Here is a 16,377-nt window from a genome sequence, read left to right as displayed (position 1 = left end):
CTACATGCAAAAAAATGAAACTCAATCACCAACTTATACCATACACAAAAATCAATGTGGATAAAAGACTTAAATATAAGTTGTGACACCATAAAAGTACTAGAGGAAAAAACACAGGCAGGAAAATCTCAGACTTCCCACGCAGCAATATTTTCACCAATATATCCCCTAGAGCAAGGGACGTAAAGGAAAGAATAAACAAATGAGACCTCATCAAAATAAAAAGCTTCTGCACAGCTAAAGAAAACAGCATTAAAATGAAAAGAGAACCAACTGGCAAAACATATTTGCCAGCGATACCTCGGACAAGGGGTTGATCTCCAAAAAATATAAAGAACTCACACCACTCCACTCCAGGAAGACAAACAACCCAATTAAAAAATGGGCAAAAGACTTGATCAGACATTTCTCCAAGGAGGACATACAGAGGGCCCAGGAACATACGAAAAGATGCTCGGCATCACTAGCCATCAGAGAGATGCAAATTAAAACCACAATGAGATACCACTTCACACTGGTGAGAATGGCTATCATAAATCAACAAACAAGTGTTGGAGAGGTTGTGGAGAAAAGGGAACCCTAATGCACTGTTGGTGGGAATGCAGACTGGTGCAACCACTATGGAAAAACAGTATGGAATTTCCTCAGCAAACTAAAAATGGAACTTGCCTTTTGATCTGGCAATTCCACTGCTGGGATTACATCCTAAGAACCCTGAAACACCAGTCCAGAAGAACCTCTGCACCCCAATGTTCATAGCAGCACAATTGACAATAGCCAAGTGCTGGAAGCAACCTAAGTGCCAATCAGTAAATGAATGGATCAAAAAACTATGGTACATTTACACAATGGAATTCTACTCAGCAGAAAGAAAGGATCTCCTAGCCTTTGTGACAGCATGGATCGAACCTGAGAGCATTATGCTAAGTGAAATAAGCCAAATGGTAAGGGACAAATAACATAAGATCTCACCTTTAAGTGGCACCTAACCAAGAAAACAAACAGCGAAAATATAACCAGAGACATTGAAATTAAGAATAATCTGACAGTAACCAGAGGAGAGGTGGGTGGGGATAATAGGGGGAAGGGTTTTCAGGACACATGGACAAAACCAAGGGGGAATAGAAACCCCGGGGGATGGGGATGGCTGGGGTGGGGGGTAAATGCAGACAACTGTATTTGAACAATAAAATGTTTAAAAATATATTTAAAAATACACATATATTAGCATAGTAACTCTTTCTCGGATAGAATAATCATCTAACAGAAACAGTGCCAGGCACACAGATAGGGATCCTCAACAATGTTAGCCTTTTTTGTTACCTGTCTCTCCCCAGAGGGAATTACAGGCACAGTGACTAGATTAGTAATCAGTACACCGTCAGCTGTCAGTTAACGTTGGTGGAATGAACGGGGTCTCCGTCCTTACACAGCGGGTACACTGCCCCCGGAGAAAGACTCAGCCAAACTCACTCCGCACTAAGGGCACAGTCAGGCCCCGCCCAGCAGTATCCTGCCTCCCCAGGGAGGGCTCGGTCCCAACGCATTTACTGATTTTCTTCCACGCACAGTGTCAGACCCGCCCAAAGCCCTCACGTCTCAAGAAGAAGAAAAGGTAAAGCCATGAAGCCTGCGCTTCCGGAAAGAGGAAGAGACCTACGCACCACACACTTAGTTTCCCTAGCGCCCAAGACACAAACTCCAGACTCTCGGGGCAGTCAGGTGATCACGGGCGTCACGCGGTGGGGGCGGTGCGCCAGCTGCTGCGCAGGCGCAATGAGCTTTCATTCGCCATTTCAGAAATGGCGGCTCCACTGGGCGGTATGTTCTCCGGCCAGCCCCCCGGACCCCCGCCACCGCCGCAGGGACTGCCAGGCCAGGCTTCGCTTCTTCAGGCCGCGCCAGGGGCTCCGAGGTCTTCTCCGAGCACCTTGGTGGATGAGTTGGAGTCATCTTTCGAGGTAAAAGGAGAGGGGGGCGTCTGTTCCAGCCTCCCTTTTCTGAGTTGTAAATTGCGCACGCGCAGGTTCTTTCAGTGATCCCGCACCTTGCTTACAACTGGGGTGACTGGCTCAGAAAATGAGAGAATGCCTTGCTTTAGTCTCCACAGTGAGTGGTGGCCAGCAGTCTACTCAGGTCTGCCGGCGGAGACGCGTCATCTTGACGTTTCTGGTGGCACGTGGGCTTTTGGTTTGCACACCCCCAACTTTGGGACCGTTCCAGGTCCCCAGCCAAGTGATCGCGTCCCAGGCGGTTCTTTTCCCACCCTTGACCACCTTTTCCCGCGTCTCAGCGTGCTGAGTCCGGCCTCTCACCCAGAGCGCACCTTTCCGCTGGGCTCTGCGCTCTTACGCGGTCCTGAAGTCGTGGGTCTAGGAGCTGAAATGGACTTAAAAGTTATACGGACTTTGATACCAAGGCCGCGGGAGGAGGAAGCCGGGGGCCAGGGCGGAAGGGAGGCAGAGCTGACCCAAAATAAGTGTGTGCCCCAAGGAGTGTACTCTGTAGCTGGGAAGATGGGGAATGATAGTGGACAGAGGAGAGGTAAAAATAAGGGCACTGGTTGCTTCCCGTGGTCTGTCTAAAGGGGAAGATGAGCCATTAGTGTGTGGAAATAAAATAACTTCTAATTGGAGTGACCTTTTCAACTTTTTAAATCCTAGTCCCGTGAGTTTTGTACTGTACCTGTATGATAGCACAGTAGTGCATGAGTAAGTTTAAATGAATGTATTATTGCGATGCATAGGCAGAATTCCTTTACTGATGGAGTGAGTGTACGTTCAAAAGATTGGAGATAACAGATTTAAAGGTAATAAGCCATAAAGGAGAGGGACAGGTAGGCTTTAGAGCAGCATCTAGCATTGAGGTGAGGCGGCTCTCACTCTCACTGACATGCTTGCTGAAAGACTGGCCCCGTAGAGCCGTGGCCAAAGCTGACCCCCAGCACCCTAGTGCTGAAAAACCCCTTGGTGTCTACCTGTGACTCTTGGGATGAGACCAGGAGGTTTGCTGTGGTTTCCGCAGCTCTGCACATTCAAGTCTCGGCTCTGAACCCACCTCTTCTTACTCTGGCCACACAAGCCTTTTTCCGCATGGGCCATTTGATCTCCCTGTGGGCTTCCAGGCCCCATCCCCCAGCTCACACATCGCTTCCTTGGTGGCCCTTCCCTGGCGCCCTTCTGGGCACTTACAACTCACTAGGCTCCGTGAGGTCAGAGGCCCCCTGCCCCCACGCACCCTACCTTTTTCTCCCGGTTTATTGGTAGTACTAACACAACTCAGCACGTAGCAAATGCTGATGCGTGTTTGTTAATCCGTAAAGGATCCTGTTGTGTGTCAGGCCCTGCCCTGGGTGCTAAGGACACAGAAACCAGTCCTTGTTTCCAAGGAGCTCAGGACAGCACGGTGGGGGGAGCAGGTAAAAATGGCAGCAGTTGCCATGCTGTGGGATCGGCGCTGTGATAGAAGAAGCCTGGGACTCTGTAAGGGTGTGGCTGTCAAAGAAGGCTGTCCAGAGAAATGAATCCCAAACGGGCATTGGGACTTAGTAGCCATATGGGGGTGGGAGGTGCTGCTCGGACCTCCTCTGGTGCTGGGTGAGCATCCCCTGGTCTTGAATCAAGACTCAGCTCACAGGCCACGTGTTCATTTCCCGTTCCCTTCCTTAAGTCTGCTCCGACCTGTGTTCCACTACCTCCGGTGGCACCTGCCCGCCCACTCTTCATTTCTCTTTTGGTGCTGCCCACGAGGTCTCTGACTTGCTCATTCTAGTTGCTTCGTAAATGCTCTGTGGTGGAATGAATTTATTGCGGTCACGCACTCTTGTTGTGGGAGGGAACCTTGGAGAACATCCCATCCTTTTACAGATGGAGAAATGGAGGCTCGAGAGAGGGGATAGCTTGCCAAACCCTCAGTGTGTGGGAATGAGCCCACCATTTGGGCCTCCCGACTTTCCAGGCAAAGGCTCTGTCTTCGGCATGCTTCTAAAAATCCTATTCTTTCCGTAGACCGCCACACATTTTCTTCTCCATGCACCTGCCCACCTCTCTGTAAAGCTCTATGTGTTTAATTTTTATTTTTTTTAATTTTTTAAAAATTCCTGAGACCAAGTCTCCTCCCACCCTGGCTGGTGACCCACTGGCTCTGGGGGAGCAGCCCAGCTGTGTTGGCCAGTGTGTGGCTGGTTGGCCTCCTGGGTGGGATGTTGTCCAGCAGCCACAGGATTCACAGAGCAGGGCCGCCCGCCTCATATCCCACATCCAACAGGAGTCATCTTTGAGGGTGTTACACAGAATGGGAAGCCCGTGTTTGCTGATGTATGAAGCAGTTGCAGGGACTGGCCTAGGGGAATCCTGCAATTTTTCAGGATGAATGAAATGGTGGCAGCTGTAGGCAGGAGGGCCCTCACATCTAGCCGCTGGCCTAACTGGGGGCCCAGATCTACTTGCCTCATGCCCAGTGTGGTTTGCACACTGCCGGCCCAGCTCCACTCGCCTGAGGTGTGAGGCTTCCTCTCTGACCCGCTTCCCCAGCTCCCATCCCGTTCTCTTTCTGGCCCCACTGCCCTTTGTTAGGCCTTCTTTGTTTGTAGAACTCCCTGGCTGAGTCACATATACACCTGGGTCATCATCCATTTAGAGGGAACTCCCTCTCTGGGACTTGTTTATCCACGTGACACCTACCTGGTTCTTCTCTTGGGCCTTCCAGTGAGTCACCAGTATGTGATAATTGAGCAGCCAGTTTGTGCCAAGCAGTTTTCCTGCACTAGGCGCAGAGTGAACGAGGCAGACTTCCCACCTGCTAGTAGGGGCAGCTGACAGTGGGCTGAAAGTGGAGTGAAGTCAGTTAACTGTGCGCAGAACAACAAAGCTGGGCGTGGGACACAGCTCGAGCAGGAGGGGTGCCATCTCAAAGGCGCAGAGAGCGATGGTCTCGCCGAGTGGGTGATGACTGACCTGCCACCTGACTGGGTGACACAGTCATGTGAGCATTGGAGGGAGGGGCTGTGGGTAGGACTGGAATAGGGGTCCAGGCCGTGGTGTGGACTGAGAGTGGGAAAAGGAGCGAGTGGCAGGAGAGAGGCCACATGGGGATGCTGGCAGTACCGGCTGCCTCACTCCCTGCTTTTCCTCCGTGGGCCTCCTGGAGTCGGTCACCAAGTTTCTTCACTGGCGTGAGGCCAGGGGTGCAGACCCAGATACTGTCAACTCATTGAATGACTTCAAGAGAAGTTATTTATTACCCTGAAGTAAGATTTTTGATGTGCGAGTGACATTTTTTTGTGATCTGTTTTGATCAAACAGGCTTGCTTTGCTTCTCTGGTGAGTCAGGACTACGTGAATGGCACGGATCAGGAAGAAATTCGAACTGGTAAGGATTCCCTCTTTTTAGACAATGTTCTTGCCTTGAGCAAGATTCCCGATTGTTAATTTTACACCTGATACATTTCAGTCCTGCTTGTATCCCGAGAGAACTGTCCGGGGGGTAAAATCCTGCAGATCAGGTCTCCACGCTGCTGGTTCTCTGGTCAGTTGGTTAATTGACATCTTAGGTCACTCGTGATGAACCACTTCTGATTAACCTTTCATAGCGGTGTTAGGACAAAGACGACCGGTAGGGCGTACTGCTTTTTAAAACAAGTTGTGGTTGTTTCATGAATAGGTGTAACAGTCTCTTACGCTTCCTCCTCCTTGCCCAAGTTCTGTCCCTGGAGGTGACCAGCGCTTTTGATTTTGTCATACTGTATGTTCAGTGTTACATTTTACCTGGGATCATGCTACTTACTGGAACTCGATTGTCTTTTTTCGGAAGAACTTGGTGTTGTAATAAGGTCTCTTAGTCACCCGATAAAAGTACAGATTATCTCATGTTTAATGCTGATGAACACGTGGAGGGCTGGGGGGCCAATACTGTTGCGGTGGCTGGGATTAAAGTCCCAGATCACATCTGTGAGAAAGTGGAGTTGTAGTGTTCTGACTGTTCACGTGTGAGGGAGATATTTGTGTCTAGTATTTTTCTTGATTTAATGTTTTGGGTTTTCTTTAAGGTGTTGATCAGTGTATCCAGAAGTTTCTGGACATTGCAAGACAGACAGAATGTTTTTTCCTACAAAAAAGGCTGCAGTTATCGGTCCAGAAGCCGGAGCAGGTCATCAAAGAGGTATGACGTCCCTTTTCTCCTCAGCTTTCAGGAAGAGCCCATGTTGGCAGGCTTCCGTCTGTGCTTTAAATGGTCTTCAGTGAAAGCCCTTCTCCTGGGAAGGTCGGGCTGTGTAGACTGGGAGAGAATGTGGCTAGTTGTGAGCGTCCAGACGACCTGGACAAGTGGTGGAGGAGCGGGTGTGGCTGAAGCAGGGCTCCAAGCAGCAGTTTCACGTGCCGGCTTTCCCGGAAGGGTTTTCTTAAAGGAGAGGTTCTGCTGCTTGAAAAGCATTGAAAAGCCATTAGTGTAGATGATGAGCTCATTCTGGACAGGAACTGGCCCCCGTCTCCCAGTTGTCTTCCACAGTGCTGGGTACACAGGAAGGGCTTCGTCAAACTGTTCAAGGAATCAGGAGTTCATGTTCTGTCGCGGGCTCCTTGAAGCTCAGGATTTCATTTCTCTCACTAGTTTGAAACCAGGCATCTGGAAGGGTGTTGGGGTTCCAGGATGACTAGAAGGCTTCAGGGGCACGTAACGTGTGGGGCCTGGCCCGCCCTGGCGTGTGGAAGGGGGAAAAAGCATCCTGCCCGAAAGGCCAGTGGTGCCGCTAGTGAGAAACACTAAATTGAGATGATTGTTTTGGGAGCAGTTTTTGCAGTAACTACTCCCACAGGCTGACCGATTTAAAAGGTTCTTCTTACTTGGTGATACCAGCTGTGGGGAAGGTGAATACATGGTGGGAAGGTGATTTTCGTACAGTTCATCCTGTCAGAGCATGTCCTGGTTTGAATGCCTGAGTAGTAACATAGGTGTGCTCAGGGCAGGTCTTGATAAAGAATTACAGTGCTGGTGTTCACTTAAAAAGCTCTTGAAAATGAGGTTCTAACACTTCATAACCAAACCGTCAGCACAGTGGGTGTAGGTTCTTGTAAACAGTTGTCGCATGTGTCTCAGATGCCCAGTGGTTTGGGTACTCAGCAGTCGTCTTGGACAAGATGCTCAGTGCCTCTGCCAGGGTGGGAGGGAGATGGGTTTCTTTTGACTGCTCTTGGGTACTTTGGAGTATTAGAACTTGAGTACTTCCTAAAAGAAAACGAATTAAAAATGAGAGCTCTCAGTGTTAGGCAGACATCTGCCATTGGAGTAGTTGCATTGGGCTATTCAAGTAGTGGAGCTGAGCAAAATAATGGGTTTAGCATGGTTTCGTAGATATTCTTTGTTTCGAATTTACTTCTTAGTGTTCGTAGTTATTCAGGAACTGTATTCACTTTTCAGGAGTTTGCTCTGACTTAACTGCCTTCACTTGCAGGATGTCTCGGAGCTGAGGAACGAATTGCAGCGGAAAGATGCTCTGGTCCAGAAGCACTTGACAAAGCTGCGGCATTGGCAGCAGGTGCTGGAGGACATCAACGGGCAGCACAAGAAGCCGGCTGACATGCCTCAGGGCTCCTTGGCCTACCTGGAGCAGGCGTCTGCCAACATCCCTGCGCCCATGAAGCAAACCTGAGGAAGAGCCGGCTGCAGAGTGAGCTGGCGTGTGAGTCCGCACAGACACGGTCCTTCTTGCCGGGCTTCACGTCTGGGTGGCGTGGCATTTTGGAAGAACTCTGCCAGAGGGCAAGACAACTTTGGTTGCATGCTGTCAGTAAAATTTTCCCCCTATTTTTATAAGCTCTGATTTTTTTCATTACTTTATAAAATGCCCATAGCTTTTGTAAACCAAGTAAATGTTTTTGTTTTTAGCAAAAGTGAGTATGATGCTACTAACATTCCTTTTTGGGTTTTTTTCTGCTTTTTTAAATTTTTGTGTTTAAGATTTAATCTCTATGTTTCCAGTTTTAGTTGAATGTGTATCATCTGAGGGAAAAATAATATGTATGACATAATCTGTGAATCAGAGGGTGAGGATTTGTAAGTCTTTTATGTTAATTACCACTCTCTCCCCTTGTGCTAGTTTGTAAAACTGTGTAAGTTTGCTGTGTGTGTTTCAAGGCTTTGAACTACCTCAAGAGGAGGAATCTAGTGCAGCGATGTTTGTAATGCATCCGGAGCTCCCGGAGTGGGCGGGAGAGGGTTGTGGTAGCCTGGGTTAGTGCAGCAGTATTGCAATAGGATCTTTGAGTTGCTATGACTTCAGTTTGGGGTAAGTTTATATTTTGTGTCTTGCTTGTTTACTTTTGGGGTTGGGGGGCTGTTGTAGGAGCTGTGATATGCTGATTATTTTTATGTTCTGCAGTGATGAATCCATTTATGTAACATACCCACCCTGCCCTCAGTAATTTGACTTGGGCAGAGGTGAAGTGTGAGGGTTAAAGCTCACTGTGATAGTCTCTGTTTTGAGTTTTGTTAGCTGGTGTCATTTGTGTTTTACTTTTTAGGAGCAGAAGTTTCCCATTAAGGAAGGTCTTGCTAATGGATGGCATTCATTCCAAGGGACAGGGCCTCAGGGTGGGGAGTGGCCTGCAGGGTGACCCTGAGTGACTTCCTCTCCACAAAGAGCATGTTTGGGAAGGTGTTTTAGCTTCTTGCTGGTCACACAGGGCAACATGATTCTTCACTGACCTGCTGCTGTGTCTGGCTCCCTGAACTGGCTTTAGTCTCTGACCGAATTACACGCCTTTATGCTCCACTGTCTTTTGAACAAGCAGTGCCTCTGGGGCTTGGATTCTTGACTCATTTTGTTTTCTCCAGCCTTGGAGGCCCCTCCCCATACACATCGACACCCACTCATGGTGCTGTCTGGCCTGGCTGCTACCTGGTCCCTGACGCTCCCAAATGCTCTCAGCGGCACCCCAGGACACAGGATTCCTGTCTCCTACCAACCTGGCTTGGTGCTCCCTCCAGGATTAGTAATTTGCATCTGTCTCTGTGCCCCTCATGGGAATTAGGCATTATTTCCCCCTGAATATATCGGGGTCGTGTGTTGTTGACGTTTTCTATGTAGACTGTTACCCGTGTGTGTGTGTGTATGTGTGTGTGTGTGTGTGTGTGTGTGGTGCACAGGCTGAAGCCCCCGAACTCCCTTAGTGAGAATGTGTAGGTTAAACACAGCTTTTAAGAATTGTTTTTTCTCACATTATGACTTCAAGGTTGTTAACCTGGTCATCATCTCACACTAATTAGAAGCTCGATTGGCAGCTTTAGATTTCTTCATTAAAAACCTAAATAAACTGATTAAGTTTTAGGCATCTTTCAGTAATCAGGTTCTTGGTGTTTCACTTGGTGCTTAGTGAAAATATTTTGAATTAATGTATGTATCAGTTATTGCCATTGTTTATTAAATCAAAAAAATCTGGAAAATAAATTTTTAATCTTGTCTGTCTGTAAATATTTCTTAACTTTTAATGGCATCTTGCTGGTTGAAGATCATAGAAAACCCTCCCTTCAGTGAGAAAATTACAAGAAAACATCTGGGATTTCCCTCATCTTCTCAGTCCCATTGTGGGAAACCGGCCCACACTGCAGGGCATCTTTTTTCCCTTCCTGTTCCACCTGCTGAGGTGCCGGCCTGGGTAAGACTAGCGTTTCCACAGCCCGCTGGTTGCCTTCTCTGGGACTTAACCCCTCGGCCCCTGCGCCGTCTGTCTACTGGAGCATCCCGTGCTGTGCACAGGAGTTCTTGACCTCCTAGCTTCTCCATGCCCTCCATGCTTGAGCAGCTGCCCCTCATCCGCAGTCTCCAGCCTCTCCCCTCCTCTCCCTTTCACTCCAGGCTGCCATCTATCCCTCCTGTGTGACCACCACTGTGCTGGTGACAGTTACCAGCCACTTCACTGTGGCCATATGGAATGGACACTTCACCTTCACTTGAACTCATCCTCCTTAAGACACCTCCCCTTTTCTGTTTCCTCTGCTACATAACCCCTGAGTGTTGGCCTTCCTGTTCGGTCTCGGGCCTCTGGGGGCCACAGAGGAGTACTGCCCAGTCCTTTCGAGAGACCTGTGGCAGGGAGTGCAGTTACCAAAGCTCTTGCCTTTGGGGACCCGCTGCAGCCATGCTCTTCCTGGCGGGACCAGGTACAGTGCGGGTATTGCCGCCAAGTCCCATCTGCCTGACACAGGTCTCCCCTAGTGGGCAGTTGTTGCTCTGGAGCTCCATCGGCCTGGCCAAGACTTCCTCAGAGCTGGTCCTTTGGCCCAAACCTTCCTCGGCCCTCCTTTCACAATCTTCAACCAAAACAAGTCGCTGTGCTGCCCCCAAATAACCTCACATCTTTGTGGCTGAAGTGAGTTCCTTTTTTTCTTTAACCATTTACAGCATTTTCCTCACCCTTGTCTACCCTCCCTAAAGACAAGATTTAAGAAACCCAGTCATAGAATTGCCCCCATCTTCCGACAGCATCCACTTGAGAGTGAATCCCTGCTTCCCTAGACTCCTTGAAGTTACCCAATGCCAAAATCTTAGGTTCTAAGACCTTTCCGAGAAGCCCCACCACGATGAACATTTTCCCAGCAAGTAACAAATGCAACATCTTCAACTACAGGTGTGTTTCCGGTGGTCTCTAGCCGAACGGCCTGGATACCCCCTATACATTTCTTGCACCTTTCGATGTGTCTTTGGGTTTGTCTCCAGAGGACCCAACCAATGTGGCTGTTAACAGACATGGTCTGAGAGGGCAGGCAGTCGGATGAGGTTTGGGGACTGGCTTGCTCGATGTCCATCTGGCAAAGGACCCATTCTGAGTGGTATTGGAAGCACAGACAGTCACTGGCATGGGATGGCCAGGTTACTGAAGATGCCCCCAGTGGTGCCCCGGGAAAGTGCTCCAGTGGAAGGGAGCGCTCCCTCGTGCAAGGATTCAAACATTTGGCAGGTAAGGGGGATACTGTGTCCAAGAACGGTAGAGTTGACTGGTTGTCTCCACGCCGTCTCGACTTCCAGTAGAGAGATGATGGCAAGCTAACAGGGCTTCATAGTCAAAGGCCACTCTGAGTGCCTGGGCCCCTTTGGTAATCTCCTGCAGGGGGACAGCAGACTGCTGAGGAGCTCCCAGGAGGCAGGTGATCAAAATAATATTGCATCCTGGCGGTGATGGTGGGGATCAATTAGTGTTGCCCTTGGAAATCTAAAGGTTGGGGGGAGGCCATTCCTATCCTTGCTCCATCTAATCTGCAGAACCCAGAAGGATCCCAGAGATGGAGTGTAGACCAAGTAGCCACAGCCACAACTGCTCTGCTGGGATTTGCATCAGTGCCAGAGCAGTCAATGAGGGCTCAGGTGCATGGCAAGTAGCGATCGATGGGGTGAATTCTTTTCTACCCCAGTTAAAAAACCATTGGCAACAATATTCTTTCCAGGTTTGCTCCAGTTGCAAGGATATGTTAACTTTTCCTTCTTCTGCATAATATAACCTAGAGATTTATCACCAAATCCTGTTGTTTCTCCCTCCCAACTCAGTCCTGAGCTGTTCATTGCCCTTCATCACTGCTGTTTCCCCACGCTATCACCACCATCCCTAGACCACTCTGCTCTTGAGAGACTGATGGAGTAAGTTATGAAAAAGAAACCAAAGAGGGTGTTTTCATCAAACTGGGTTTCTTAATCTTATCTAGGGTACAGAGAGAGGGTGTCCTTCACTGCTGGTCAAGGTGTAAATTGCTAGAAACCCTCCAGATGGGAAATTTGGTCTTATCAAACAAAAAACTCAAGTGTGTGTCCTTTCATGCTCTACTCCAGTGCTCAAGTAACACATGGTAGAGAAAAAATGATAGATGCATACAAAGACTTCGTTAACAAACACGTAATGATTGGGGAGAATCTAGACATTTACAAGATGTTTCACTCACCTGCAACAGGAAAGGGGTCCAGACAGACGCAGAGTGTCAATCCCATTCTCCGTTAGCAGGTGTCACCACGAGCTGCAGGACAGTGGAACGCAGCGAGGCCTGCTTTGCTAGGCATCAGGAGCTGCTGCTCGTGGGAAAATGTCCCCACAAACCACAGCCTAACAGAACTGCCTGTCTGCAGTCTTTAAAACACAAAATGCGGACACAAACCTACAAGGCTCGCTCTAAGCAGGAGACAGACAACTAAAAAGCACCTGATACTGGAAAACGATATGGCATATTACATGTACAGTAACAAGCACTTGCACTCCAAAGAGTACCATATTTGGGCCATGTGTTTGATTAGACAGTAAACTCACCTTTCAGTTGGGAGTTCTGAGCTGTATCTGCATTTCTCTCAAAATGACGTGAGCACCTAAGCAGCCACTTTCCATCTGAAGATGATCTGAGTGAGGTCAGTGTGCACTTACTATTTCCAAGTTCAGTTGTCATCTAAGTTCACCCTTCTTTGGAAAATCAACACAAGTCACAACCGTTTTTATCACCCAGCTGTTTAAAGTTTTATTCACAGAGCAAAGACCTGTCAGTGCATAGAATAAACGGCAGTTTGTGGGCCCCCTGGCCGGGCCAGCACCGAAGGACCGAGAGCAGCGTTTGCCATTCAGAGATGTATCCCTCAGAGGGTCAGACAGTCCCCATGGTCTGTCGGTGAGGTCAGCACCATGCAGGGCCACTCCCCCTTCCCAGAGGTTCAGTAGATCTTCGACTTGAAAGAACAGACCATCTCAAAACCTTCACAGACGGCCAAGCTGACGCTGCGGTCACTGAAACTGAGGTGTAGGAGGGGGCAGGGCTGGTCATTCACGGACAACCCTGTCCGTGCGGAGTCCCAGTGCCCGGGTGGGACCGTTGCCCACCTTGTTTTGTCTAATCCTCACAAAGCCCCACGTTGAGGTAGGTGTTATCCCCTCTATTATGGACTCGTGCCCTGGATTAGAAAGTCAAAGCACTTAATCCAAGTACCTCAAGGTCTTGATTTGCTTGTTTTGTTTTTTAGTTGGCTTTCCTGGTTACTCGGAACTTTGTTTTATTCATCTTCTTACTGAGGTTGGATGTGCATTTTGAATTGTATCACTTACATAAAACCAGTTTTCAGTCCATCTGACTTGCATCCTAAGGGAAAATGAAGTTGCTTCCAAAGTGGACCGTGGACCCCACCGAGTGGAGGGTGACCTGCGGGACACCAGCATACAGTGGGTAGGCCATTGGTGACATTAATAACACCTTCCTACGATGCTTTCGGACAACACTAGTTCATTTTATCCTAATGTCAAGAATTTTTTAATGAACTGGTGTCACAATGAAACAATATGAAGTGTCAAGACCAAAATCTGCTTTAGCTATTGTATGCAAACCATGTTACAGAGCAAGGTATTTGGTTGATTGTTTTTTTCAGTTCATTCCCTCAATCAGATGTTTTAAATGTTTTTTAAACATCCCCCTTGTGATGGATCCCAAGGATCAGTTTAGAAAGAAAAATACTTGGTAAACCATTCCTGGTGGGCAGAGCCCAGTTTCTGCGGGACTTCTTTGGGTTGGGCTGTTTCATCCTCCTGTGTCCTAAAAACACACAAACAAAAAGGTTCATGTGGTTTTGAAAATTACTCAATAAACAACTTCATGCCCCACCATCTTTTCAGGGAAAAATAACTGCTTCTTTACTCTTCAAAAGATACTGAAAAATGACCGGCCAGCATCAGGATCTGGAAACCAGGGGTGAAGGACAGGGGTGGGGGGAGGATGTCTAATTCCTGCTTTGAAAATGGAAGGTTCTCTATTGTTTCACTTAAGACAATGAGGTGTATTTGCAAAATTTATTTCAGGCACAAATTGAATGATAAACAAAATCCATGAAAAAGGTGTAAGAGGAGCATTTGAGGTCTTGCTCCCCAGCATACGTTGTCAGTTTGGCTCGGAAATCTCTTACAAGGAACAACAACAACAACAACAAAACAGTAAAAGAAATGGTTGATCAGCACAGCATTACAATTTAAAAGTCATTTACTGTGTTCTAGCCTCACAATGGGGCTATAAAATTAGCGAAATAAATCGAAAAAGGGAAACAGTAAGCAAGAAAGGATGGTGTGCACCTGGCTGAATGGTTTCTTCTCTGCAATCTCGGAACTTCATGTGAAACAATGGAAACATAGCCTGAAACAGAGGGATGGAAGTACAGGCCAACCCGTGCGCTGGCTCTGCCAGTTAACCCAGGGATGTGCTGGGCGCCCTGGCCTCAGACTCCTCAGCTGTGAAGCAAAGGGCTGGGCTCTTTCAGTGACTGACCACCAAGGGGTCCCTGCAGCTCAGCTCATTAAGATCTGTGCCGCCCCATTTGTCCAAAGAGCCACAGGCAGGCGGGGCCTCAGGAAAAGGAATATTTTAGGAGTGGCTCTCTCTGAAATGCAAACTCAAAGCCCCAAATTTAAACTTTTACCTCTAAATGAAGACTGGATAAGAGGGAGAACTAATAAAAGGGAAAATCACTTTTGTGGAAGAGAAGCACGCTGCAAGGCTTTCTGGAGGAATAAGGTGGTATCTGAGATCGTCAGGTGTGACCAAACAAACCCCCCCATTAAGAGGCCTCAAAATGCCAAGAGGATACAATAAATCTTGAAAAATACCTTTAATGGTAATAGTGGAAATATACTAAATGCATCTATGCCAGGTCCTGTGTTCAGCACATCCTATGGGTTAATTCCTTTAACCTGTCACAGCAGCCTGATGAAGTAGGTGCTGTATTAGCTTCACTTTAGAGGAATGGAGACCCAGAGAGGTCAGGTAACCTGCCCAAGGCCACACAGCTCCAAGTGAGGAGAACCAGAACTTGAATCCAGACCCCAAGGCCAGATGATGAGATTCCATCGTCTATGTAACCCACACTGAAGTTGTCAGCTAGTGATTCAATGTCCCTTGTTTAATCATCCATGAAAACAAAGAAAAAGGCCTTCTGGAATTTGGTACGGGGAATAGTCCCTCTTCTAAAGAATGGCATATTTCTCTGCTCTTCCCCAGTCTTCCCATTTGGCTGGGCTGTAATTTTTCCAAGGCAGGGCCTGATGTGCAACTCTTTATATTGGCCACAAGGCCGGCTGTGGAACAGGTTCCAGAACGGAGCCCCAGTTTTCCCCCCATTCTGGGAAAATGGAATCGCGGCTTATGCTCCCTACCTTGTGGCAGTTTTCACATCTGGGGACTGGGTGGGCTTGTAAGGCCGGCCCCCACTGGGGCTCGGGTCCAAGCTGGGTGACTTAGTGATTGGTGGGGCATGGATCCTTGAGCTCAGATCTCCACTCAGGAAGTTCTTTGCGTAGGAGGCGAGGTTTGGCACGCTGACCACTCGGCTGGGCACTTCCTCCATCTTCTTTTTCTGTTTGTATTCAAGGAAAGGCCTCTTAGAGTGCCCAAAAGGGCATCGTTGTAACCGTAAACCGTGCCCATCACCTAGAACTATGTGAGGGAGGAGGCAATACTTTTATTCATACACTTCCAATTCTTTTTATAAAGCACTTTTCCCTCTAATCTATTTCGGGTTTTAAAAAACACACATGTTCACAATCTCTTGTCTAAACTTCCTGTTTTGCAATTCAAAATCTCTTTGTAGGTTTTAAAAGTCCACATAGCACCCCTGGGCCCATCCTGTCCACAAATGCAGGAGTATTTCTGAAATGAAACTTGTATTTTGTCACACTAGGAGGGATACATACAAATTATGAATAATCTCTCATCAGTTCAGCTTAGGTTTATTATTCTGTGAGCTATAAAAAATACAACTTTTTAAGTGCTTTTAGGATTTGTGAGAGCAGATGAGAGATTTGGATGTGAATATTCTCATTGTAACAAATTCCAAAATATCTAAGGAAAAATGTTAAGAAGTGGAAGATTCCTGCTCTTCTCTCTCCTTCCTACCACCAATTGTTATTATAGCCACCATTAATAGTGACACATTTATTTATAGAAAACTAGGGGAATACAAAAACCCATAAACACTTTTTCAAAAAATGCACATCATCTTCCTAGCCAGATAAAAACAATGTTTAATCATTTGGACTATTTTCTGTGGGTCTTATTTTTCCATGAGTATCCCTTTGAATGTGACCCAGCCATTGATAAATAGGCTGCAGTTACCTTAGGAAAAAGGAAACCAGTAGAATTGTGTAATGCACTGGAACCAGAAGAACCAATTTACCTTCATGGAAGGGGTCAAATACCCCGGGTGAGGATTGAAAGAGAAGGACCGATTCCGATGGGACATTGCGCTGGGGAGCGCTGCATAGTGAAATCTTCTCTCCTCCTGGAAAAACAGTCCAACTGAGTCTAAAGGAGCCGAACCACACAGCTCTGGATTAGCTACTGCTCGAAGGTGGAACAAAAAGAGAGGGAAATTCCAGG

The 16,377-nt window shown here is 47.7% G+C and overlaps 2 protein-coding genes across 2 annotated transcripts in view; one reads left to right on the top strand and one right to left on the bottom strand.

Moving 5' to 3' along the window:
• The first annotated feature begins 1,787 nt into the window (after nt 1-1,787).
• On the top strand, nt 1,788-9,457 carry MED28 (mediator complex subunit 28). Its single transcript, XM_053922377.1, has 4 exons — nt 1,788-1,961; nt 5,304-5,370; nt 6,047-6,159; nt 7,451-9,457. The coding sequence occupies exons 1-4, from the start codon at nt 1,803-1,805 to the stop codon at nt 7,646-7,648; spliced, it is 537 nt and encodes a 178-aa protein (XP_053778352.1). The 5' UTR covers nt 1,788-1,802; the 3' UTR covers nt 7,649-9,457.
• A 3,847-nt stretch (nt 9,458-13,304) lies between these two features.
• Nucleotides 13,305-16,377, bottom strand: part of FAM184B (family with sequence similarity 184 member B) — a 75,301-nt gene continuing 72,228 nt past the window's right edge. Inside the window, exons 16-18 of the mRNA XM_045183075.2 lie at nt 16,175-16,279; nt 15,156-15,355; nt 13,305-13,548 (exon numbers count right to left, since the gene is read on the bottom strand). Coding sequence (XP_045039010.2) covers nt 13,455-13,548; nt 15,156-15,355; nt 16,175-16,279 — 399 coding nt within the window. The 3' untranslated portion in view covers nt 13,305-13,454. The remainder of the gene's footprint in view (nt 13,549-15,155; nt 15,356-16,174; nt 16,280-16,377) is intronic.

The sequence above is a fragment of the Desmodus rotundus genome, chromosome 4 (assembly GCF_022682495.2).
Source record: "Desmodus rotundus isolate HL8 chromosome 4, HLdesRot8A.1, whole genome shotgun sequence".
Classification (NCBI taxonomy): Eukaryota; Metazoa; Chordata; class Mammalia; order Chiroptera; family Phyllostomidae; genus Desmodus; species Desmodus rotundus.
Note: the sequence above shows the minus strand (reverse complement) of the source record. Positions and strands in the feature narration are given on the sequence as shown.